The sequence below is a fragment of the Epargyreus clarus genome, unplaced genomic scaffold, assembly GCF_041222505.1.
Source record: "Epargyreus clarus isolate Ecla_fem2 unplaced genomic scaffold, WU_Ecla_fem_2.2 ptg000024l, whole genome shotgun sequence".
In the NCBI taxonomy this organism is placed as follows: Eukaryota; Metazoa; Arthropoda; class Insecta; order Lepidoptera; family Hesperiidae; genus Epargyreus; species Epargyreus clarus.
The window spans coordinates 1,579,216-1,606,855 of record NW_027332231.1 but is presented as its reverse complement, the minus strand read 5'-3'; the positions used below and the strand labels follow the sequence as shown (position 1 = coordinate 1,606,855).

Genomic DNA, 27,640 nt, shown 5'->3' with positions numbered 1-27,640 from the left:
ACCTATGAACTCAACCATGTGACGCAAATATAAATATATAATTCACAATCGTCGGAGTTGATGAGTGATTAGCTCTTTGGTGAAGATATATATCTTTTATATCACTTACTCGCGAGCTACTTAATTCTACAAAAATCCAGACACCGCGCGGAAAACGGTCGAGTATTCGCCGCGAGTAAAAAATACATCCGAATAACTTATTTATACCCTCATATTCGTACTTATTCGGCAAGTATTTCTAGATTTATAAGCATCTTACTTTAGGAATCTGTTGGGTTATTTTGTGTATGTTATGTTCTCACAATATTTATTAATTTATTTACTAAGTAACTTGCCTTATAACATAACTTATATTAACTTATTGCCGCTTTGTGGAAATGTATTCTTGCGTATTGTATATTTGTAGTACTTACTATCCTAAGTGCATAATATGAATCTAAAGCAGTCTATGCGCTTTTTTGTCATTTACACTCTAAAATATGTAGATTTGCAAAATATCATAAGTACTAAAAATAGAGGCCTAATAATGAATAAGCTCCACATGGAGTGTCACATGGTAACATTATTACATAGGGTAGGGTCTGCAAACAAAAGGGTCCCCACTGATCAATAAGGCCTATTATTTCCATATGGTCACTTCAAGCCATGGTGTACTATTGCCATAGTCCCGCATAGTCCCGACTATAACTAGATGAATTCGTTCATAATTCACTTTGACTGATGTGCTCAATTATGTAAACTTTTATGTTCATAAATGACTGATGAGCTCAGTAATGTAAGTAGTGAATGATTTTAGGAAAATTTCTCATATTGTAAAAAGACTGAACAATTTATTGTCACGTTTTATAGAAGTTTCAATTTTGGAAATAACATTACATATATGTATAAAAATGATGATAATACATTAGTAAATATTTTTTGTATTCGTTAAAATACATTTCGAATTTTCAAGACTTATTAAATCAACTTCCATTTTATCATTATATTATTATACAGTATAATATAATGTAGTATATTATTGTGCGAATAAAATTATCATTAAATGCAAAAGAGCTCTGAGAATAATATAGATTTTATTGTTTGAACTACGAAACGTATACCTAAGGCTGCAACAAAACATTAAATTGGTAACATAACTATGTGCCATATGGTATTTCTGTTCATCTTACTGCACTTACGAGTATATTTTTTGTAATTATTGGGGATTTTATGTAATCTAACATTTAATTTAAAATTCCACTTGACGACAGCGACCTTGCTTTATCGCTGTCACTGTATTGTGTAAAGTATAATTAAAACAGCTTGTGACCACGGTCATTGTGGTGGCATGGCGGAACAAGCTTGTCATATGGACAAGTTCTATTTTATCTACAACTAAGCTGACATCACAACCTCACGTGTTTTGTATTCTGCACGTATTTTCATGTAGTTCACAGTAGTGCTTAACTAGTATTGTATTTTACACAAAAATCTGAAGACGCTTGCATATGCCTATCGATTTTATATGTACTAAGTGTATGCAAGCGTTTAAGTATTTTCAGTATTATAAGAAAAATGTCCATTATAGCTCATAATACTTAGCTTTGTAACACTATTTATGTAAGGGGATGATAAAAGGCCTGATTATTGTAAGAAGAGATACAATTTTGAATAGAAACGGATTAATACATACTAGGGTGGTTAGAGAAATGTTTGTATAGTGAGATGAAGGTAATTTATTAGGGGATAGGATTTTTGATGGTTTAAAAGCAGTGGCGTAGCGTGGGTTCGTGGCGCCCGGGCTGATATTGAATTTGCCGCCCCTTATGAGGTCGGCAATAAAAAGATCATCATATAAGGATAAATATAATGTATGCAATCTTTAAAATAAGACGGCAGAAAAAGGTGTTATTAGTAATGTTTGCCGCTTCCGTAAAGTCCTGCCAGGGGGAGCGTAAGTTGTGTTTCAGAGGGTTATAGAAATAATACCTTATATGATACGAAAGATCGATAAATTGTACGATTTTGCCGCCCCCAAAAATTGCAACCGCCCTTTCGCCCGTGGCACGCTACGCCTCTGTACAAAAGGATCACTGCCAAAAAGATAGTAAATTAGCTTAATATGTAAGGAGGGTATCATTTGGTCGTATCACTGAAGACTGAAACGATTAATCTCGAGCCAGTATTAGGTATGGAGGGAAACAGAGCTTGTTGTACTAGCAAAATATTTATATTTAAATTTTTTAAAACCCCTAAAAAATAAGTGATAGAGACATCAATAGTTTTAAGTGATGATAAGCGAAACGTATATGTTAAAAATGTTTTTTTTAAATCTTATATCAGCTAATATAATAGTTTACAAACAAAATAAGAAATTAGACTCCCAATAAATATAATAATTTTCTCATATCGATAAAAGTAAATTCCCAGTATGCAATGCCGGTATGATAGGTAATTTGTGGAGACGCTCAGCACATAATAAGAAATATTTGGAGGCCTATGGATTTTTATCACATTTGCATATTTAATGTCATTTATACAAAAGCGTGGCCATTCATCTATTTGGCTGATGTTATACCAATATCTGGAGTCTATTTTCTATTTTGTCCTTAAAGCCTTTAGATATCTCAATACATAAGTTACTACTAACTTCATTTAATCCTAATTAATGTTTTTACTGTTACGATTCCAAACTTTATTCTTAAACGAAAAAAGTCATAAATGTTTATTTTAATTACATACATAGTAAAAGTAGCCATTCTATCACCAAATATTTTATATACGTCTAGCTAAAGCGTAGGCCTCAAGAAAACTTCAAATTCATATTGCTTTTCTCATGAGAAAAGCAAATTATAATGTGTGTCGTATGTTGTGTACATACGTGCACGTCACGAACACTTCAACATAAAGACTTATTTCGACCGTCTTTCGACACGTGATTTCTAGACGTATAGTAAGTGTATTGATTACTTTGATCTGTCATTATTACTTTTGTGGGGGTTTATTAGGTAGCTTTACGCAGTATACGGCTTAGTTTGCGCGATGTGTTGTGATATTCGATGTAATTATTATAATATCTACTTGTTATGACAATGTGTATTATTGCGGCTTCACGGCTTTTGTTGATTTTCGATGATTGAGACGATGGGCGTTTGGTTGGGGGTGAAGATGTTTTGGTGATTTGGGTAATAATTAGTTTTTATTCACAGCGAATGTACCTATAATATAAAATATGGCTAAATGCACACTGAATGTACTAGGTATCTTTGATCATCTATATACTGTGGATATAAATTTGAAATATTATGTATCTCCTAAAAAAATATAAATAGCATAGGATTATAATTACAAGTCTTAGGATATTTAAATTCCTTTTTCTGTCGAATCGAAACATGGTCTATATTATTTCGATGTAATCGGACTGCATACAAAATTAGACAAAATTTTAATATTATTTTATAGGTAAATCACAGTATGCATTTAGCCAAATTGCTTTCTTGTGTAGCCATTAGATTATTAAATCATGCCACTGTATTTACGATCGTTTGTGTAGAGTAAGTACTTAATATTCCTAATATCTTTTCATTTACTCGAAAAAGACGGTCTCTGTGGATTTGTTTCATATTCAGTTTTTTATAACATCACGTTTTTTGAAAAATCTAAAGTTGATTTTATAAAATGAGTCTCGATTAAATTGTTTTGTCAATCATCACAATATATTTTTGTTTCATGTTTCATAATAAAATTAATTTAATTTAGTTTATTTAGGTCGATTTGACCATTTCCTATTTTTTTTTCGTCCATTGTGTAACATTATTCTTAATTTCTGGAATTTTCATCGAAGTAACAAAGAAACAAAAACTAAATAGTGAGTTTTAATTAAACTTGAGTCTGTAATATTTGTCATACAATGTACACCTACTTATTGCCTAGCGCATGTGTTTTAGTGATACTGAAATTTTAATATTGTCATTCCTGAATTATTGAATCTCAGTACTCAACTTCAGGCAGCAACATTTTCATATGATTTTATTTCATTCTATATTAACAGTTATCAAGAAACTATAATCTCTCTTTGTTCAAGTATAAGATCTAGATATTTTATTTTTGTACGTTCTTTTGATTGTTATAAGCAGAAAAGTTGAAATTATGTTCTAAAGTTTGATTTATTTTCGACGTTGAACGGCAAACGTGTTGTACTTGTCGAGCGGAGGACCAAATCGTTATTGGTGTTTTTTGTTAACTTAAGATTATTTATTGATCTGCTAAATCGGACTAAGGAGTGTCCCACATTGTGTTATAGAAATAAAAGTTTGTATGTGAACATTTTCATTTGTTTTATTTTTATAAACTATTTTTATTTTTTTATCATAGAAAACCTATTTATTGTGTAAGAAACATAACTATTGTTAGATTACTTACAATAAATTTATGAATGCTTAAAATTAAGGCATTGGCAATGAAAAACATTGTTTTATAAATATTTTATTAGCAATTCGAATAAAAATTCAACATGCAAAAAATACAGTTTGGTATCACAAAACAAACTTCAACTAAGCTATGTGTAGTACAAATGCATTACTACCTACTATCTAGTTTGTTGTGGACTGGTTCAGTAAATGCCATGCCTCGTGTACATAATTTGTTAAAAGCTGGTTTTCAATTTAAGACATTTGAATTCTAAAAGGTTTATGCAGTGATAGTCCCATTTAATATGTCGTTCAAAAATGAAATTGTTTAAAATAGTTCAGAATAAACAAGTGACCTAAAGTATAAAATAATGTTTATAATGCACTGAGCTTTTATAAGTTATTAGCATTTAGCGAGGAGTATAATATCTAGTATAGTAAAAATAATGAAATTGGGCTCAATATACTCTCATTTTTAAATTATACTTCTAAAACAAATGTTTATCATGTTAGAAAGATGTAGAGAAGAAAAAAACCTAAATCAATGTAAAAAAATCAAGAGAGCTAATAAAATGCATAATTCTTCTTTAAGATATTGTAAATGAAATAATAAAATATTCGTACTACGGGCAACTTTAAACGATCATATTTTAATACTCAATATTAACCTAATTATAAGTACGCAAACACGTCTATACTTATAATAAATACAATTTTATATTAATATAGCCTCCTAAATTCGAATGAAAATAATTGATTTCAAAGATAATTTGCATTATATCATTATCATGCCGATAAACAGAGTTCGAATAAAAACAACAGCTGCAAAACATTTGAGTGATTAATTGGTCCGTATAGATTATACATATCATTATACATACATATATCTAATAATGCTAATAATGAAAACGTTTTGCAAATATAATAGGTACATTTTTATTTTCTGTTAAAATTTTGCAAAACTAAATTTTAATTATAAAAATAAAGAGTTTTAATCGTTAAGAATAAGAAGCGCTTTATAGAGTCGTTTTTAAAGAGGACAAAAAGCTGCACTGTAAATATAAAAACACGCTGTAAAATAATAATGTAAACTAAAATTAAGCATACAATTAATTAAATTATATAAATAAACGTTTTCTACACTCACAGCTCCACACTAGGATTCCCTGTGTTGTGGGTGCCATGGACACACACAGAGACAAATACACAAACACCCAGACTCAGAAACAGAAAACTAAATTCATCATTTAGATATCTGTCTGGCCGGGGATCGAACCCGGGACCCTTTGTGCGTCAAAGCGGTATGGTGACCGCTCCGCCACGGAGGTCGTCGAAATTAACTCCATTCGGTACTTTATTCGCTAAGTTTGTTTGCACTACAAAGTTGCTATATGGTGTAAACGTTGTTCATTTAATCAAATATTACTAAAATATGTGAATTATATAATTGCATTTGTACCTATTATCATATTGTCTTTAGGGTCACTCTTTGTAATAATGGAGTTTTTGTATGATATTTCTGATTATTCGAGGAAATCTTCAGCCTTACTGACATTACATACTACTAGAGAAAACCTATACATTCCATGCCCTCATCCATGTATCATGTTCAATTAAGTTTTTATAAACCTGCCTGTCGTGCTCAGCCTCATAATTTAAGTAATAAATGCAAAAAATAGCTTATAATATTCATGTACATGCACATAATACCATAAAACACATTTCCTTTCTTAATATGAGCTATACTTATAAATATTTCATTTATTTTCAGTATTTCATATTTTTCTTTATTTGTGTACATTCACTTTTATGTTAACTGACTTACATTTAATAGCATTTAAAGTATGGATCAACAAAATGCCTATATTTATGAATAATATAGTTTTGGAATGTGCATTTTGACGAATTTTTGTCCTATTTTTTTTTAATATTCATAAAATATGATATAATGAGAATTATAAAGCTTGTGTGTACTATAAATACTATACCTTACATTATTTACTCTATATAACTTTACCGATTTTCATTCCAATAAAATTTGCAACTTATTACTACACGTTTTCCTTATCTAGCTGCTCAATTTTGGTACGAATGATGGTTATGAAATCAATAAATCTAATTATAACTATCGGTACAAAATACTTGAGTTGGTATACAGTTAAACTTTTTTATTACAGAACTGATTCTCGGCTTGTAGTCCGACACACTTCTGTGAGAGCGGAGAGGGCGCCACTAACGATTTTAGTGTTGCCAGGTTATCAAAACTACTTAAGAAAAGGAAAATCTTAACAAATAATTTATCCATTTATAACATAAATATTACTTTTATAATATTACAATGAAAGTTCATATCAGATCGATTAAAGTAAAAACGAAATACTAATTTCCTGAAAGTATAAAAAATCGCTGCTGATACTAAATCATAAATTAACACAGATAATATAAAGCATTGTTGTTTTAAAGTATCACAGCACGCACAGAAGTTTATCGGACTGTTCACATAATTTCCTTAAAGTATTCAAGAATAGACAAAATTAATATCAACATTTAATTTTAACAGACAAATATGGCGTTCTAATTTTAAATATTTTTGGTATTTCATTATTTTTTTTATAAATAAGTTTTTTAATCCAACCGAAATAAAAAAATAATTGCAATCGCATATTCGTGATTTTTATCTTAAATTTTCAATCAAATTGATAATTAAGAACAAAATATTTTAATACTAATCATATATTGCTGTTGCAAAACGTAACTTAAATTTTTCATAAATAAAATTTGTAAAACATAATTTTAAAATAATAATAATAAAAATAATAATCCATCAATTAATATTCAGTAAGACAAGTACCTAAATGACAATTAACTAATCATGCGACTAAATTGAAAACATCATATTTGTCTTTGTAATAGATACTCACGAAGATCTCATTTAAATCTATCAGATCACTTCCCATTCGCTGTCGAGATTATCGTCGGGGGAGATTATATTATTGATACCGTTTTTTAACCCATTCTTCATATCTAGCCTGAGCTCAATATTTTCTAGATTCCAGTTATTGGGTAGTTTCACTACTTTCGGGACCAAATCGCCTACATTCGGTTGCGGGGTTTTTTTTTCGGTGACGGGTAATTTTTCATTTTTATCGGGCAACACTTTTTCAGTGTTGTTAACTATAATTTCTTTTGGTTGATTATGTTTGGATTCGTAGGAATACTTATGTTCTATATTGTGTTCTATTTCTTGTGTGGGTTGAGGGGGCAGGTCGGGGCTCTTGATGCTGAGGGACTCCAGGTTGAGCATCTTGGCGAGGATCTTCTCCTTCTCTTCTATCTGTTGCTCGAGGACGTCGTCGTTCTCTTGTTGCATGTTTCTGAAAAAAAAATGGAAATGCAATTTATGAAATACTACTATATCCTGTATTTTACCATCATCCATCACTGAAATGTGTCTCTTTTTATAGTAACATCTTGAGCGGAAATTTCTTCTTTCATTAGTAATAATAAGTGTCGTTTCAAAGATTGAAAGAAATATACACAATGTCATCATTAGGGGTTAGAACGGATCTAATATGTATTTAAGGAACACAAGTCCATAATGTCAATCAAGCTACATAGCCTGGATATGTCATTAAATACTAATATAATACCCCTAATATGATAGCTATAGGAACTTGGCCATCTTAATAGATGGCCCAAGTTCCTATAGCTATGTGTATTAAAACGTATATTATCAAGACAACATACTCATAAACGCTGACATCCATGACGCACGGGCTGGTGTAGCTGACGTCGGGCGTGCGGCGCGCGGGCGTGGCCTGGCGCGCGGCCCCGCCCCCCGCCCCGCCCCCGACACCAGGCCCCGCCTCCCGCCGCCGGCTCCTGCGGCTGCTGTGGATCAGCTCCTCGTCGCACTTCCTCTCCATGATGCTATTGTACAGCTTCAACTTCCGTTGCAGTTCCTCGGACTTGGCCCGCCGGACCTCCTCGGCGTCGCTCGACACGTCCTTGAATTCGTTGATGATGGACTCCAGCACGTTGTCGGATATGTCTCGCGGGAGATGTTTTATGGGTGGCAGCTCGAAGCACTCCTCCGCGTTCGCTATTGTACCTGGGAATTAAATGGCGGATTAAGCACAGTTACATGTACTCAATATTATTGTTGGTAGTGGCACCACTAACCATGAATGATTTACATATTAGTGACTAATGAGTATTTATTTTATTTATTTAATAGTTATCGTAAACCTAGTGGTTACAAAGGGCGAACTTAATGCCTAGTGGCATTCTCGACCAAACAATCCTTGCTGATGACGAAAACTTGTGATGGGTGGTACACAAAAATCTGTATAAATAATAGTAGAATAATATTTATGATTATTTATTTCCCCTCAACAAGTAGCACAAGACATTAGCTGCAAGTAGAATTTAAATTCAACTTACTTAATATCGATCGCATAGGCATTACTACTCATGAGGAGTAAGTCTTTTCATAAATCGGAGTGAAGCACTTCCAATTCTATTAGTATTTACCCCGGCTACAGACTCACGCCGAGAACCCCCGAGAAGCGTGAATGTGATAGCTTTCTTGCTTTCTCGTTCTCGCGCTCGCCTGTTCTCCGATCAATGTCGGTATTTGTAAAAAGAGAACGGCATAGTATAAGTGGAGAGTGTAGATGCCTTCTCGGTTCTCGCGCAATTCCTCGGCGAGACTTCTCGTGTGAGTCTGTACCCGGCTTTAAGTTAATCTCACCAGTCTCGATGATCTCGTTGCGTGTGAACATGGAGATGGGTTGTTCGAGCACGCTCGCGATGTACGGCACGGTGTGATCGATGTGCGTGAAGTCGCGCACCGTGTTCACCGCCTGCTGCAGCGATGACGTCAGCGACTTGCTCATCAGACTCGGTGGCTCGTCTGCACACAAAGGATCAATTTAAATAAGAAAATTAAGGTGGTAGAACCCTTTGTGGTTCGACTCCGGCGGCACCACCGCTACACCTATTTCTGCCTCATAACAGCAGTATGAAACGCTGCTGTGGTCTGGTTTGAAGGGTGTAATAATGGAGATACATACTCTTTCGAGGCGTTCCAGCTTAGTCATCAGGGGTAGCGACGCATCTGTGGCCGACTTTATTATCTAATGCTATCTGGAGTTGAGTACATATGACATGATGGCAGTAGCCACTTGCCATTAGGGGGACTGCATGCTCATCTGCTACTCGTATATTATAAACAAAAGGAAATTTCTCGGCGCAAAAGATAGGTCCATCTTTATAAGAAATTTTTCGTTTCTTTACCATCTTAAGGAATTTCGCTCCCCTTAACTCTTTCCTTATATTTAACCGCTTTCACTAAGAGTAATTTAGTCCATAGTGTGGTATGAAAATAACTACTACATAATATACTATAAAAAAATCAACAAGATTCTCATACAAGCGCAGCATACGAGCAGTAATGTTATAATGTTTATGTTTCATTGTGTTGGTTTAATCTTATATCCTAATTATTAAGAAACTAAAAAAAATATCCCATGGGAACATCAGAATAAAAGTATATAAAACACGTTATATTATTATAGTAAAGCAACGATGTGTTACTTTTTTAAGTCAGTCAACTATCTACGTACTGTACAACTGTTAGGGGTTATATTGAAGTTAAGTTTCATGTATATTTTTAGATATACAGTTTAGAATACAATTTTAAGCTTAATATTAATATATTATATAATATAAATATATGAAATGATAATGAAAGATATCATTAAATAGTGAGTATAAAATATACTTTTGAATATAATGTAAGTACAAAGAGAATTTGTCTCTCTCTTATTTGAGCTCTGTTGACATAGTATATTTCAGTGAAAATCATTAGATACCTATATAGGTATAATATTATACACATGTGCATATGAAAAATATTATGTTAAAAACCATAATAATAAAGAAATTTACTTAATAGCGCAATTTTTAAAAGTTTTGAAACTATTAAAACAAGCACCATTGCGTGTTCCTACTAGTAGCGCCATCTAGTTAGTTCTTATAACATAGTTGCCGATAACTTTGGCTAGATGTCGCTGTACAGTTCTCTGGCTCACGGTGTTAAGATCATTTCGTAGAAGTACTTAAGCCCCGAGCAACTATCAGTCGTCACTCTGGTTTCCCTTCAAAACGCATAAATCTTTCGCCTTTTACTAAAGATTTCCGTGGAGGGGAACACTCAAATGAGTCTAACTCTATTTTTGATAGCCTCGCTTTTAGCGAGGTAATATAAAAAATGATATAATACAAAAAAGATGAAATAGAAAATAAAATATAAAATTAACATATAAATAATAATTTAAAATATAAAAGAAAAAAGATAATTATAAAGTTCTCAATGCCCTTAACTCGGGAGCTTAGTTAATCGCCAGAGGAAGTGAGGATTTTACTCCTGTGTAAGACATTCGGTTAATTTCGGTTCGTATTACGAACAATCAAATAATAATAATTAGATTAGAATTCCGTACTTGTGACATCTATATACATCATCCATACATTATTAATAGTAAGACACGTAAAGTAGTAATTATATCCATACATTTAATTCCCCTTCCTTTATCTACTGCGCTTCTAACATGTTATCTGATTTTTTTACCAATCAATGGATATATTATTGAACATTATGTAGTATCTAAGATTTCCTTTAAAGTAGTCTTTATAATCAATATTTCAGAACTTGAATTGCATGTTGTGTAATTAATAACTTATTTGTGCATTTGTAACATATTACACTAAATATCAACAGAGCCATTAGTAGCACACATAAATATATTAGAAGCAGACAACAATGAATATCATTTATTTAATTTCAAAATAAAAAGTGCATTATTTGGCAAAATGTGCTTTTAAGAACGGAAAAGGCAAAAATAAAAATACAAAAGTGATTTCCAAAAATATATTTACATAAGTACAATGGCTGTGCTGACATTCAAATAAAATTCGTAGTGTTACCAGTTACCAGTCATAAAATAATTAAATGAATTCATTGAAATGTATAAATGAAAGATGGATTAAAGTTTGATAGGATTATATCACTAATAATTAAACGACATAGACAAACAACTCCTAGCACAATATGTAATATTTTGATATTACATCGATCAACCATACTGTAGGTATAGCCCACGTATCTGTATTTTATTATTCTGATTCTGAAATTAAATGACTTATGCAATTCGGAAAGCGATTTCATATTAGGAGTCTATTTAATTATTTCGTAAATGTAAAACTGTCTTTATTCCTCAAGAACGCCGACCATTCATTAAATTATTTTAAAAACCGAAAACGAATGCAAATAAAAACAAAATTTCTTATGTTTCGATAACACATAAAGCACTACAATACTGAAATACAAAAAAAAATCTAAAGCTTAATGTGCAAATAAAACAACACGTCTACAGCAGGTAACTAAAAATATCAACGTACGTCTAAAATTAAAATAACAAAATACAAAAATACAACCAAAAAAATACATAATAACTAAATAATAATAAAATTAATGCATATAAGTACTTATGTAAACACTTTGTAGTACATTGGAACCAAATACCCTGTCTACTATCTAAGGGATTATAACTTTTAAAGTATAATATTCTAAAATTATTAAATGTCTAGATGGACAGTTAAGCTCGCAAAATACATTAGCACCAGTAAAGCTTTTTTATCTGTGACTACAAGATAAACAACGCTCACGCACACAGTCATATATGTGCGTAGTACACGGAGTAGAAGACTATCACAATAATTGAAAATTCAACAATATTTTGCAACTCAGTATGTTCCATAACGTGGCATCTCTCTATTCCAAAAACGTAAAATATAAACTTGTAAATTATGTCATAATTCGATAATTTAGTTTTGTTGACTATACATGCGGTTGAAACTTAATAACAACATTATAAATTTTTAGTATGTGCTTATGTATGTCTCAAAAATAGTTTATAAAATAATAAAATGCAATAAAAACACCACAATCATAATAATCCTTAAAATTAGATATTGTCTACAACGGAATGTATAGTATGTCAAAAAATACATTTTTTTACATTACAACATAACATACTTACAAGTTATACCTTAAATTAAATGATACTAAAAATTACAACAAGTAAGTACTTTTACTAAAGATCTAATTTGTTTTCAAGGAGATTACATTCTAAGTGTGATGACAACTATACTAATTCTACAAAAAATAATCTCCAACCAATAATTACTACTCTAATGTTTGGTTAGTAAAAAGGTATTTTTTCGATTAGAATACTACAATTATTAAGTACATTATACGATAAGTACTTATACCCGTATCAATATAAAATCTATCCAAATTTTGCATATCAAAGTTAGGAATTAGGGTATTTCTAGTATTGTCAAGTGTCGATCTTAAGTAGGATACAGTGGAATCATTGGATAGTTTAAATATTAATAACGGGCGCTACATGAAACACACGGTTCAACCTAAAACTGTTCATAATGAACCACTGTAAATAATTTTCAGGTTGTCGTAAATGACTCATGTGAAAACCATAAAATGTGGTGCTACTAAATTAAAAGTTTATATCTAATAAGCAATCGATTAAAAAATAAGTTCGTGCAAAAACGTGCGATCATGCGAAAAGATCGATAAAATATTTCTTAATAATACATAAAAATACATTGGTCCTAATTTGGTACGGGTTATAAGGCACTTATATCTATCACATAATTTCAATACATTTTGGTCATTTTTTAAGTGAACGTGTTCGGAATTTTCGATTTTACAAAATACAATTTGGAAAATTAAATTCGGAATGTTCTGGCTTCCAACAACACGCGAGCATCCTGGTGGAATATGGCCCATGCCTACCCTATCACTAGGAGAGATCTAAGGCCATACTTCCTGCTACGCATATCGACCCCTCCTACGTATAATATCGTAACCCACAAAAGTACCTTTTCGTTTCGTTGCATAAATTACCTTATTTTAATGTGTTTTATCGACACAGGTATCGTTATAAAGCCTATAAAATAATATATATATACCAAATTTCATAGAGATACATGCAGAAATGCAGATTTTATTCGCATTTTAGTATATTCGAAACTTTGAAACGCTCTCCTGTAAAGTTGTCATTTTGTAGTTACGATATTATACGTAGGGGTCGATGTAGTAAGTTTGATGACAACTCAGCATTTATTAAATTTTATTTTAAAAACCTTGCAAAAATACAGTCTGTGGCTTAAGCTAGAAAAAAAAATATAAATAAAACATATAATTAGCTAAAGTGAAAAAGAAACAAGTGAATGATAACAAGAATAAAAATATGGCACCCAAGATGGCCCAAATGTGCCTAAAAGTAAATTTAATGATGATAATTATTGAATGGTGACTCGATTAATACAATTTTTAATTTCCAAGTAGTTTGTTATGTAATAAAGTCACCTATTACCTACTATTGGTATAGTCCTACTATTGGACATGGTTTCATATAATAGTAAAAACATAGTGTAACTGACATAGAGTCCCTCAAGTAGGAACAAACAAAATTTGAATAAATTTGTAACTTATATATTCATACACCACATTAATTTTATACTTAAATAGAATCAATGACAACAAATAATGTACTAAGATGTCATTCAATGTTTCATTCAATTAAGGAATCATTCAAAATATTTCAGTCACTCTTCTTATGTAGCATTAATAATCGAAATTTCTTTTTTTATTTTTCATAAATCTCACTTCGACATGTGGGCATTATAATTTAAAAATAAGTACATAGTACATAAATTATTTATAATATGTAAGTCAATATGGACGTAATACTTGATCACAACTCTAGTATCAATATTTATTTTTCAAAATATGTCTTATTGTCAAATCTTGTAGCTAATCTGCTTATAAAAATAAGTCAATTATGTAAGTACAGGTCAGAAATACTGTTAAGCAAAAAGTATGATAATATTGATAATATTATGATGGTAATAATAGAAGTACTTGGGAATATAAGATAATAACAAAAATACTGCTAAACACACACCGAAAATAAATAATTAATTATTGAAAACCATGAAGGTCGTGGTATATTATTTAAAACTGTTAATAATTAATTTAAATTGTGCAATATTTTTTATTACAATGAAAAACCCGATTCATTAGATCGTAGAATCGCTCACTGAGCCACAACTGGATAAATATACAAAACATTGGAGTATATTCCATACTATCATGGTATTAAAAAATTAAAGATTTTATTGGAAAAAATCATATTGGGAAAATATTATATTGTATTCGTAAACATCTACAATAATATAAAACTGACTCGCAGGTATTTAACCTAACCCCTGAGATTTCCCCGGTACAGTAAAAGTATGTTCCCAGAGTTCCCGAGCCCATTAAAGGTATGTTCAATTACATCACTCAAATGGATGCGGCGTGGACTTAAAATAATAATTGTCAAAAGCAATCACTATTTACTACTATTACTTTCTAACACTAAATGGTTTTATTTTTCTAACTGCATATCTATTTTTCCAGTGATTGTGGTAGCACCTAAATCTTTTTGAATACTTGCCAGCAAATGTAAGATTATATCAACCTAATTTTTGTCCTTGATCAGTCACTGGTATCATACACTTAAAACAAAGATAAATTAAGGGAACCTATGGTATTCATGGGGTGGTGTATCAGGTTATTCAGTCCATGGTGTAAGTCAGGATTGTTTAAGGTCAGCTTAGTATCCTAGGATCAAGAGTGGTAGATGTGACGCATGGTAGGCACTCTAAGGGCTATGAGTGAGGAAGTCTTAAGTTTTTCGGTCTATTGTGTAAGTCAGGACTAGTTAGGGACGGTTTAGTATTCTAGGTTTAGGAGTGGAAGATCTGGTTTAGGACGTTAGTGGTGTGGAAGGATTGGTGTGTGGTGAGCAATGACGGACTAAGGTCGTCGGAGGACCGGGGCGGTAAGTTGTATGGAGCCCTCCAGTGTATAAAGTTAATTTGATTTTACAAATTACAAATATGTCATATTTCGACGACTTTTTTTCGCAGAATCATATACATTTCACAGATTGTTTGGCTTTGACGACCTTTTTTTAGGTAGTTAGCAACTTGTTTGGTGGCCTCCCATGATTGGGGACCCGGCGCGAACCACCCCTTCCGCGCCCTCCCCCTTAGTCCGTTAGAGGTGGTAAGTTTCTTAGGATTGGAAGGTGTTGTGCGGGGTCCTTTGAGGCTAGGCGTGGGATGTCCAAGTCCCTTGGTGTATCAGTATCGGGTGTGCTAGAGGCTAAACCTACCAAGTCCGTCGGTGTATTGCGTCAGGGCTCAGTCAACAGTGTCGTTGTGATGTATGGTAGGAGCCCCTGGACCTAGGCGTGGGATATCCAAATCCCCCGGTGTACTGTATCAGGAGTATCGGAAGTGTCAACAGTGTCGGTGTGATGTATGGTGAAGAACCCTGGGGCTAGATGTGAGATATCCTACAAAATCCGTGTGTCTATAGCGTTAGGACTACCTAATGTGGTCCGCTCCTGAGGGGCGGAGGGTGTGCTAGAGGCTGAACAGACCTGATGAGATGAGATATCCTACTAAGTCCGTGTGTCTATAGCGTCAAGACTAGCTAACGTGGTCAGGGGCGGGGTTGTGCTAGAGGCTGAACAGACCTGATGAGATGAGATATCCTACCAAGTCCCGCGGTGTATAGCGTCAAGACTAGCTAACGTGGTCTGGGGCGGGGGATGTGTTAGAGGCTGAACAGACCTGAGACCTGATAAGATGAGCGATCCTACCAAGTCCCCCGGTGTACTGTATGAGTGTCGTGCGTTAGACGCTGAACAGATCTGATGTCATGAGATATCCTACCAGGGCAGGGTGTCTAGAGCGTCAACACTAGCTAACGCGGTCCGGGGCGGGGTTGTGCTAGAGGCTGAACAGACCTGCGGTGCGCGCGGCGGGCTCGGGCGCGTGCGCGAGGCGCAGCAGCGAGCGCGCGCCCTCCAGCACGAAGATCTCCTCGCGGCTCACCGACACCGACACGATCCTGACACGCACACGGAAACGTTTACAATTGTTATTAGTAAACATAGACACTTATAAAATTTAAACATCTTAATTGCATCAGCTAAACTGGATTCTAATCTGTATCTGATAATGTGGTGAATTCGTCTCGAAGACCAAAAATGTTATGCATTCGGCTCCGAGACCGAAAATATTAAGATTTCCGCGGCCGTTAGAACAAATAAGGAACCGAATGTTCCTCTCTTCGATGGACAGGATGACCGTGTCCCGAAGAAGGTTAAGTGGACTGTATATACGAAAATAAGATGCAAAGTGCTATAGGGTCACGCACTCACCTGCTGCTGATGGGCGCAGCCTCTTGTACTAGGTATAAGGCACCTTCAACTCACCCTAAGCTCGAGCTAGCTAGTCTTACCTCGGAATGGTCTACCGGTTACCTCTACCTTCTTCCTCTTCTCACGTGGCGTCGATCTTACAGCACGTTGCACCGCGAACAATGAAGTTAACGCGAATTTAAAGGAAACGCTACGAATACGAATAGTGGCTTCTACTTCGGAGTATAACTAAAACGACAAATATGCGCGAGCGCGACCGACGACTCCGAAGCTTCTCGAACAAGAAGAAATCCCGGTGGCGGAAGCCATCAGGCCGCCACCGCGAACGACACGACGACAACGACTACCTACAACGAACTATTTCAAACTATAAATCTCTATGCTTTTAATCCTACAGATTATAATTAATACCAACGACAGATAATTAATACGTAGAACCATAGACAAAACTGAACAGATAATAAATAAATGATTTGATTTCATTTAAACAATCCATGAGGCGTACGATTTCAAAAATCTAAATTTGGTAAGAAAACATTACGAAATATCGATTAATAATAACCGTTATACAAGGTGGTGATAGAAGCGCTGTAAAGCAAGGTATAGATGTGCCTTATAAAAGTTTTAATTTGAGTTGAAGAAGATGCTAGCTATAAAAAATACTCAGACATTTTTTCCGTTTTTTAACACTTTCAATGTATACATTGTTAAGAAAATCCCGATATCCGATTAGCTCAATACTATGTGTCTCAACGTCTCAATTCATTAACGACAGCGACGGCGGTGAGCGAGCGCGAGTCGAGTATATAAAGGATGTGCTCGTTGTGCGATACGACGAAGTGTTCGCGGAACACGTACAGCGGCATTGTGAACATTTTAATTTTTAACTATAAAACACTACATTATCTCACCGTCTCAAGTCATCGACGACGGCGACGGCGGTGAGCGAGCGCGGGTCGAGTATGTAGAGGATGTGCTCGTTGTGCGACACGAGGAAGTGTTCGCGGAACACGTGTAACGGCCCGAAGTTGTACTCCCTGTCCGCGTGCGAGTGCTTCTTTTGAGATGGATTGAGGAGCTCCGCCACGGTCAGCGGGTTGGATATCGCCTCCTGTAAAGTATTATTATTTTTGTTGCAGACTGTACTAGATCGGGAGTATGGTGAATTTTAATTGGGTAAGTAATCATAATAATACTTTAAACATATTGAATAATGAAGAAACAAGGGGTTTTGCAGGGGATACATGTAAAAATTATCCATACAAAATATTTAAGTCAACTTATGTGACTTAACAATAATCGTTGTTCGGCTTTTTGATTCATATAGGTAGTACAATCATTAAAACACTTTTAATTAAAATTCGTCATTATAAATCCAATTTAGAGAAATATTTGTAGTAAACCATTTTTTTTTATATATTTCTAATCTAAACATAGGTTAGTAAAGATTACTCACTCCTAACAAGAAAATGTACCCAGTTTGGAGAATTGAAATAGTTGCGTAAAAAAGTTTTGCCACGTCTCCGTGCTAAAATGTCCCTAAAATATTTAAAATAATTATTTATTTATTATGTAAATTACGCAGTATTAGTTATTTATTCGTAAATTTTCTCTAAAAATCTTTTTATTTGTCAAGAATTAAAAAAAAAATAACTTACTAATAAGCCGTTTGTGGCTTCATTCAATTTCAAGGCGGAGAAGTATCTATACTACTCCGCCTAAGTACTAATCTATGAATCTAAATGTCTTCATTTACGTTTTTGGCACTTTGTGGGAAAATGTCGATTGGTCATCCACTTTCTTCTTGAGAAAAATTCAGCTGGCTATCTTTAAAGTGGTTTTTCCCTATTTTTTATTTAAGACCAAAATCACCTAAAGTTCAATACATAAATAGCAGAGACTTCATAATAATGTATAGTGGTGTAACCTTAAAGAGCAGCGTTTGCAGCACGTCCCCGTTGCGGTCGGCGCGCCAGAGTCGCAGGCCGGGGCGCGCGCAGTAGGCCGCCGCCGCGCCGCCGCGCGCGTACGAGTACTGGAACACCGCCCCCAGCGCGCACAGGCTGGCAGCCGACAAACAAACAAATATATCGCTGCTTTGCAATATAATGGTGTGGCGACCTCCCGCTACTCGTCAAGAGATGGCGCCACGAGTATTCTGAATCACGCTATCGAAGTTTTTTAAATATCTGGCATATATACAAGTTCCGAACTGAGACTGTCGGAGCACGGCCGCTCCCCGGGCATGATCACCTAGCCCGGCGGGAGATCTCCTTTTGCCAAAATGGTGACCCCGGCGTGAGAGTAGCGGGAGGTCGCCACAATGGCACAACTCAATTTTTTTTCTATTAAAAATACAATTTAATCCCAAATATTTCCTATTTTAAACTTGTAATTGTAATTATCATTATTTTAATTCTCATTTAAAGAAAAGATTTCGAAACAAAAACATTGTTTAATTTTATCTGTTTAAGATTTAAATTATTTTTTCACATTACAGTCAAAAGATGGCAGTCAAACGCTGGACACCAGCAACATGTTCTGGTAGTAGCTCATCTACCGTACACAACCATGCTGCAGCTCACCTGCGCCTCTCCTTCTTGCCGAGCTGGCTGACGAGCCAGCGCGAGTCGCGGCGCTCGCACACGATGCTGCGGTACATGCTGGACACCAGCAGCGTGTTCTGGTAGTAGCTCATCTGCACTATCTCGTGCTCCTCGTTCACTATCTCCATAGATTTGCACAGATGCTGGAATACGTTGAGACAAAACATGAATAAATATTAATAATGTAGCCCGACAAATTTGTCTGAGTGCTAGGTTGTCGAAAATACCTAAGAATTGCATATGAAGTAATTTAAGTCTGTATTTTTTGACTTAACGTTTTGTCTTTACTCAGGTAGGAATATTTTATCCTATCTGAGGTTGATTACAGATTCCCATGGGCGGCAGTAGGCACTTACCATTTAGTGCGCTGCATGATCGTCTGCTACTCTTATATTGTATAAAAAAATCTGCTCTATCTTATATGCGGAGCGGAAAATTTCAGTCTAAAGTGTGCTCGTTGAACTTGATAGATGGCGTTGTACAATTGACTTTATATTCTGAAACCACGCAAACGAAGTCGAGGGCACAGTTCGTTATAAATATATATCCGTACCAGTGATACAGTTTTATTGTTTACGAGTTACTTTATTTAACCGTCCCTATCACCTCGTTACATTAAGCGTTAAATAACAACGGAAAAAAATGATAAGCAACGCGGCCATTGCACTTTGATAAGGAGACTATATATTCAGATGTACTGAGAACTAATTCGTGTAATTGTAATTACTATGCACTTTCCTGGAGACATAACATTAGTAGGAACGTTTAGAAGCATACCTTCATAAAATATCGTTTTATTAAATTTTATACATGTCATATTAAATTTTATATTGTTGTTAATAAAACATGTAGTTTTATTACTCTGCCCTGTAAGTCCTGTAACTGATATACATTATGAATGGCCTAAGCAACAACTAGCCCGTATATGTTTTAATAAATGCTACGGCTGTTAATTGAACGACTAAGCTAATTAACTGATCTTTCGAAATCCAAAACAGGGGCGAATTTGGTAAAAATTAAAGAGTGTCAAAAGTCTAAGATACGAGATAAGACTACCTCAAAAATTTAATGTAAATGTTTCCATATAACCCGCAAACGAGAATATAGCAATACTACACTGCCGTTGTAAAGCAAGAAGAGGTCGTCCTTTAAATCTGCTCGGATATACTGCAAGCAACTCACCATGTAGAAGTCTATCTCCGTCATGATGATGACACCGTTCTTATCGCCGGAGAACAATCGCATACCGTTCTTCGACCACTCTATCGCGGTTATCTTGCTCTTATGCAGGTCGCCTATCGTATACCTATAGAATATAAACATTTTATATGTATTAAGCCGCATGAAAACTAATAACCCAGCCATCCGCCATCGCCATTCCGGTCTTACTTAATGGGTTCCGGGTTCGATACTCGACCACACAGATATCTAAATGATTAATGTAGATTGTTTTTCGTATATTCATCTTTATGTGGCACGGCACCCACGTCACAGGAAAATTCTTAGTGTGTGATTATGAGTGTAGAAAACCTCATTTATTTATTTATTAAGTGGTGTGATTTCAGCCTTCCGATCGAGATTTAACATACGACCTATGATAGGTATTCTGAAATTATGTATTACATAATAATCAGCTGTAATCTTCTTCAAATATATTAGGAGTCCCAGAAGGTCAGCCACAGATGCGTGGCTAAACCTGAGGATCAAATTGTAATGCCTCGCATAAATGTTTTATCCTTACTACAAACTTGAACACGAAAAAAACAGCAGCGCTTAGCATTATCGTTCTAAGCAAAGACAGGTGTACTGATGGCCATCTTAACAGTTTTTAATTTATCTTAGTCAATTGCTACTTATTCTCTTCACATAAGCAAATGTTTTATTAACCCCACATAAATGCTTTAAGCCTCGAAAGTAATCGTCCGTGACAACGTCCCATTGTTATTATTATAATATCGCCTTAGTCATAGAAATAAAAACATTGAGAGGGCTACGCCAAAACATCCATTAATTTATTAATGTATTCACAAACGATTAGGTTCAGGACAATGGCCAGTTGACATGGCCAGTGGTGCGCAGCGCTAAGAAAGAATTCGTATTGTGTTCAAATAACAATCCTTGATTGTCGCGTTGCTTGAGTCACGCATTTTCTGGGATTCCCCAATGTAGAGTATTTATTTGAAATTATAATTGATTGTGATTCAGATGCGATCTCTCATACGATACCTCAGATGTAGCAATAGGTGGGGCTCACATCCTATTTGGAGTTAATCACAGACCTACATGGGCAACAAGTGACCAATTACCATCAGTTAGACTGCAAACTCGTGTGCAGCTACCATGCATACTGTCAACTACTGAAAATTAACGTAAATACATCAGTTACCTTTCCACTTTGGGCTCAACTTTTGGTTTGAAGGTGTCTGGAACATTCTCAGGATGTTCCTTGGGTATTTGGAAAACAGTGACTTGTCCTGCGGCGTTACCCGCGCCCACCATGTAATCCACTGTGCTCACAATCTTCACATATGTGATAGGGGATGTTGAAGCCTGCAACAAATTCAATTCAATTATAGTAAATAGTCTAAATAAAACTAATATAGAAAATAGTCTGTATTTCTTGACAATTATGGTCTATGCTGATCTTCCAGGTATATGTATTCTAGCCAATGAAGTCATATGTATTATTCAGCTTTAGGTTCAGGATATAAAACCACTGACAATTGTTTATCCACTCAGCATAATTTTTATGATGGGTCATGGTAAGCATGAAAGACATTATGGCATAGTGCTCTAGGGAAGCATGACATCTGTGACTGATTCCAGCTGTTTAACCATACCATTTGTGGCTAGTTATAAGATATAGTAATATAGTTTTAGATACCCCATTAGAAATATCAGCACATTTAATAAAAATGTTAATTAAGAAGTGTAAAATTATGCTATTTTTGCCTAGGACCACCAACTGAAACAAATTGTGAAAAAAAAAATTTCAGAGCATTCAATTTTATCTATGCTTAAAACCTTTGCCATTATGATACGAAATATACAAATAGTATTTCATATTATCATTTAACTGACTCTAACATTGTAGTTAGGAGTATAATTAATATATTGACCTCATCAACTAATATATCTGATCACATAAAATCAAATTATGACATCTGTGATACATAAACATCTTAAATGGTAATTTATTGGACTCCCCTTGGAGTTACAGTGTTGTTATAAGGCCAGTTGAGTTGAGAAAACAAATGTCTACAATTAGCACTAACAACTGATAAGTGGCCTGATAATAATCATAGCAGAATGTTATCTGCTCAAGATACTTAACTTGTTACTTATATGTCGAGTAAGAAATATCTGAACTGGCTTTTTGTAACTTTCACTATGCATATTTTTTAAGAATAATGAAATTACTTAATATAGATACAGTTGAAAAAAATAATAATAACATATCGCAGCTGTTTGTTTTTATGTTTTTTTTAAATAAATTATAATAATTGCAAAATTATAACTCCTCATGATAATGTTAAATTGAATTTATTAGCCTATATAATGAATTACTACTTATGAGTAATTAGCAACCCGTTACAATAAAAAATATTGTTATATCTCCATTTATGCTTTTACACACATTTCATCCTTCTTCAAAACCTCATTCTAAGACTAGACCTGTGCCCAGCAGTGATGGGTTAATGAGGAAACACATTTAATAGTTTTTAATTATCATGGGCACAATATAAACCTAAAACTCCCATTACAGTATAAAGAAGGATTAATGCTTTACTTGTAGGCCTATACATAAAGAACAATTACAGACGAACACAGTACATTATCTTATAAAAAATTGTTAAAAACATACATTAAGTAATTTATGACAAGTAATTAACATAAAGTTAAGATACCTGGCTGCCTGAATAAGTTTGTGTGTGTTTGGTAATAGACATCAATTTGTAATTTTGTACACATCATTACACACACAATAATGATTATCTAATGTCAACAATACATCAACCTATCGTCTTTAGGCTAGAAAGTTTGGCACTGATTGCTTTCAGATTAGAATGGTTTTAAGCCATGATCTACCAAGACAAGTTAATTGCAAATTGATACTCACACTTCTTAATCACTTGTTTAAAAGAACTCTCAGACATGTACATTTTCTGCCAATTATTTAATTGCTGTTGAAACATATAATAATTATTTTTTATTATGTACCTTATAGTCCCAGCTGACAAGCATGCATTCTAGTGTCAATTACAAATGCAGTCAAGATTGACACTGGAGCCCTGGCCAAAACAACTATTTTCTAGAAAATATGATGCATTTAATTCTTAACTTAAAGCAAATGCTAGCAATAACACTTTTTCATTATAACTATATCACATTTCAATTGAATATAACAATTACATTTAAACAATAAAGTTCTTTTTTAACGTATTGAGATTGTGTGAGGCAATTTAAAACTCTTCGTAGATGATGTTGTTAATATAATACTGTTTATTACTTACGATGCATAATTTACACAAAAACCTAAGGTTTTCTACCTAGTAACAGTGGCAAGTGATATTTAATGCATTGAATGGTGTGGTAAGGTACACTTACACTAGCTGTTCCAACTTGGGTGCTTAGGGGTTGAATACATTTTTTATGATTAACAAATACTATTTACCATCAGCTGATCTACATATTCTATGCAAAATTTAACTAAATAAACCTACACCACCATTGGAAATAAACGATACTTATTCGTAGTTACGTGATGAAGGTACGAAGCGATTTCACTTACGGGTCAACATTCTTATTTCCTCCTAAATAAGTATTACAAGGCTAAACGAAAACATATGGGCGATTTTTGAAGTACACTCACCTCGCATCTCAATCTCTGAATATTCCCTTTTTTCCTATCGTACCAGTACACCAACCCCACGTTGGTGCCCAGCGCGATGTACTCACTCACAGCATCAACACAGGTCAGACACAACTCGCTAGAAAATATACCAGTCTGAATACGAGGTGGAATCAAATTCAAAATATGCGAACACGGGGTCCATTCTCTTACGAAACCCTCTTCTGCGCCACTTGTGACTTCCATTTCAATTTATTGTCGCGTACCGTGTGCAAAAAATATTAAACAACGCCACTCAAATGCAAATAATCATGTCTGTTACGAAAAATAAATATAATTTAAAGCGAGACTTTTTCTCAATCAACTTTTGCATTCCCTTCCTCTTCACAATAAAAAAATAACTGACGATGACGTCTCTTACTGACGTTTGACTGACAGTCTGACAGTATATGAAATAGGAATAGGCAACATCAGAAGCACAGAATTGGCTACTTGACACTTTTTGGGAAAGTGTTGTAATGAATTAGTATACGTATTATATATGCCTTTCATTGATCACTTTTTCGAAAAAAGGGCTATTTATTAATAAAAAACAAAGTTTCTTTACGGTGAACGGAACGTCGCGTTAAATCAGGCGGTCAAGTGTCATTTTGTGGCGAAACGTCATTATACTGTAAACAAACAACGCTCGGAAGAAAATAGGGAGTTATTTAGCTTTTATAACTAAAATTGAAATAAATGACAAGTTATAAGACGTGTGCAGTGACGATGTGTACAAGTACGATCGCTAAATATCCTAACAAATTTGCTTATACACGTTCCTAAACCGAAATCTCATAAACGTTAAAAGAACTTGCAGACAGAGGATTCAAACATATAATAGAAGTATTAATGAGAAAAAAGAATAAGGAGTGATTCCTCTAAATCATCAAACCCGGATGTAATCAGAACAAATAGCAAGTTAAAGTATTCATATATTTCATATATTATAAAGATGTCTACAATAAGAATAGAGTTAGAATCGTATTAGTTAAGAATAGAATAAATGAATTAAAAGACGTCTACGAGAATTCTCTATTTTAAGGCCTCATTCTGTAATTAATAAGAAACAATTAAACTATTTCGATGACTGAGTTATTATTACTTGTGCACGGATTAACTTACAGGACTGTATAATTAAAAATACATGATTTGCTAATTTTAATCTTTTATTAACCGACTGCTTTGTTTGTTAGGTTTATATGGGTCTATTATTGAGTACACACCATAGAACTTTTGTATATATTTATCATTATATGTTACATTTACAATATTTACTACAGATAACCTCAAAGCATTTTGAAGCTGTTATTTTCTTGTATATTGAAGCTCTTGCTAAGCTGAATTTTTGTGCTGCTTGAGTGTGTACTTTCTTCATTTTTAAAATTATTTTCTGTAACAACTAGATATATAATTTTTATCATTGTCATTTTGAGAAATCTGTAGTGAAATAACAGCAACTGTAGTGCAATAACAGCAACAGCCTTCATCTTGTTGGGTAGGTTACTCAAGTAAAGAACTACTATTTCCCATTTCCTTTGCTTTATGTACTTCAGAGTGCTGACCACCTTAGAAACTTTTGGTTCCTCACTTTCTATGACTCCACATTAAAAATGCTACTGCATGTTTGCTGCATCCTTGGGAGGCAGGACAGTCATCACATTTAATAATACTTTGTTTTTCATATACAGTCATGGACACTGAGCATGACTTTTGATGTACCTTGTATTCAGGACAACTTTTACTTTTAATGAAACACAAACTTGCCTGCCTCTTAAACTGGCAAACTGCACATACCCTATAGCGTCGTCACTATACGACTGTCGCGAAGATCTGAAAATATAAATATAATCAATAAATAACCTTAAAGCAGTTCACATAAGAATATAAGTATAGTTTAAAAAGCTTGATAATCACTTAAAGACAACCTTTCTTCTATCGGAAATCGGTTAAAAATGTTTTAACTGTCCGAAATGATTAAATGTAAATATAAAGAATATTTTACTTACGTTGTTTATTTGTGATTTCCATAGGTTATTTCACGGAAGTCTTTGTATTCATTTTTATTTATTGCATTGTATATCTTCTTTAAGCAGATTCACGCTATCAGCTTTAATATACTGTGGATTCATTTCGGTTCACAACATAAATTCAACCAACTCTAACAGCAAACGATATCATTTTTATTTGTCTTGTTTATTATGCATGTGGTGACGTCACATGACTTTTAAGGCAGCACTGTCGCCGTTTTGGGATTTAAAATCCACAGATAAAAAATCGAAAATTTCTTTTAAAAAATTAAAATACTTAGAACGTATTAAAAATTAAACTAAATACTGCATAATTTATGTTTACTTATAAGCTATCATATTGGATATATTTCATATTTTATTGTTATAACTGTCAAGTACCCAATAGGGAATGTGCATGTGATTTAGATTTGCTTGTTATTTTTTTCCTTGGTACATTACGATCCTGAAATTACATCTAAACCATTATTTCTTCTTTATTTCGTATTAAATTGTTTAAAACTTTAATCAAAAATCGTAATTTATGCGCGCGAAATTCAAATTTGCAAAACGCATTCCCATTGGTCGAATCGAAAAATGACGTCACATAGCGTGTTACGATGTTTATCGGCGTCAATATTCAAACTGTTTGAGAGAAAAATTATGTTTGTCTATATTCCTACAGTGTTATTTATAACCTAGTGCGATTTTTCTACATAGTATTATTAGGAATAATCAAGAACAATGATTGAAAGTAGTTTTGTCAAAGCACAATCGGACTATTTACCTAAAATATGCAAAATGAATAAACTGGTTTTATGAATAAGAAAATGAATAAACTGGTATTATTTAATTCAGAAATATTTAATTGATCATAACTTATTTTGTTAATATTTATAATATAGGAGTAGCAGACGAGCATACAGTCCACCTGATGGTAAATGGCTACTGCCTATCACCTATCTTCACCTATCTTTATAATATTGTAAATTATAATAGATTATAATGTATTTTGTGTGTTTCAAATGATAGCCTTTGATGTAGAAGTCGATAAGTACACCTAACGAAGTAGATGATCAATGCAATATTTTAAAATTATTTACCTAAAATTATTGTTTGTTACAGTAAATGCAAATGTTAATGCGATTTTGGAGATACTTTATCTGTTTCCTATAATCTTGCACCACATTTTTCGTATTTTCGCATCTTTTGCAAAGGAAAAAACACTATATATTGTATTTATAGTAGTGGTTTTGCACAATAACTCTAGGAAATATTTATAAAGTGGTTATTTAGCCTTTCCCATTATGTAAATAGCGATGAAACCTGAAAACGTTTAATAATACCTTTATGTGCATACAGTTATCATCATTATCAA

The 27,640-nt window shown here is 33.8% G+C and overlaps 1 protein-coding gene, 1 long non-coding RNA gene and 1 other non-coding gene across 3 annotated transcripts; 1 reads left to right on the top strand and 2 right to left on the bottom strand.

Moving 5' to 3' along the window:
• Positions 1-4,421: 4,421 nt before the first annotated feature.
• On the bottom strand, positions 4,422-24,645 carry LOC140752331 (WD repeat-containing protein CG11141). Its single transcript, XM_073086591.1, has 10 exons — positions 24,236-24,645; positions 21,749-21,912; positions 20,545-20,668; positions 19,342-19,505; positions 18,684-18,819; positions 17,668-17,867; positions 16,340-16,443; positions 9,142-9,303; positions 8,136-8,499; positions 4,422-7,762 (listed from the first exon to the last, which is right to left on the bottom strand). Exons 1-10 carry the CDS (start codon positions 24,458-24,460, stop codon positions 7,330-7,332), a joined length of 2,076 nt encoding a protein of 691 aa, XP_072942692.1. The 5' UTR covers positions 24,461-24,645; the 3' UTR covers positions 4,422-7,329.
• LOC140752625 (U5 spliceosomal RNA) lies at positions 10,536-10,653 on the top strand. Its single transcript, XR_012103446.1, has one exon. It is a non-coding gene; the product is annotated as a U5 spliceosomal RNA (small nuclear RNA).
• Positions 24,646-25,404: 759 nt separating the features above from the next.
• LOC140752314 (uncharacterized) lies at positions 25,405-27,538 on the bottom strand. Its single transcript, XR_012103429.1, has 2 exons — positions 26,263-27,538; positions 25,405-26,086 (listed from the first exon to the last, which is right to left on the bottom strand). It is a non-coding gene; the product is annotated as an uncharacterized LOC140752314 (long non-coding RNA).
• Between the last annotated feature and the right edge of the window lie 102 nt (positions 27,539-27,640).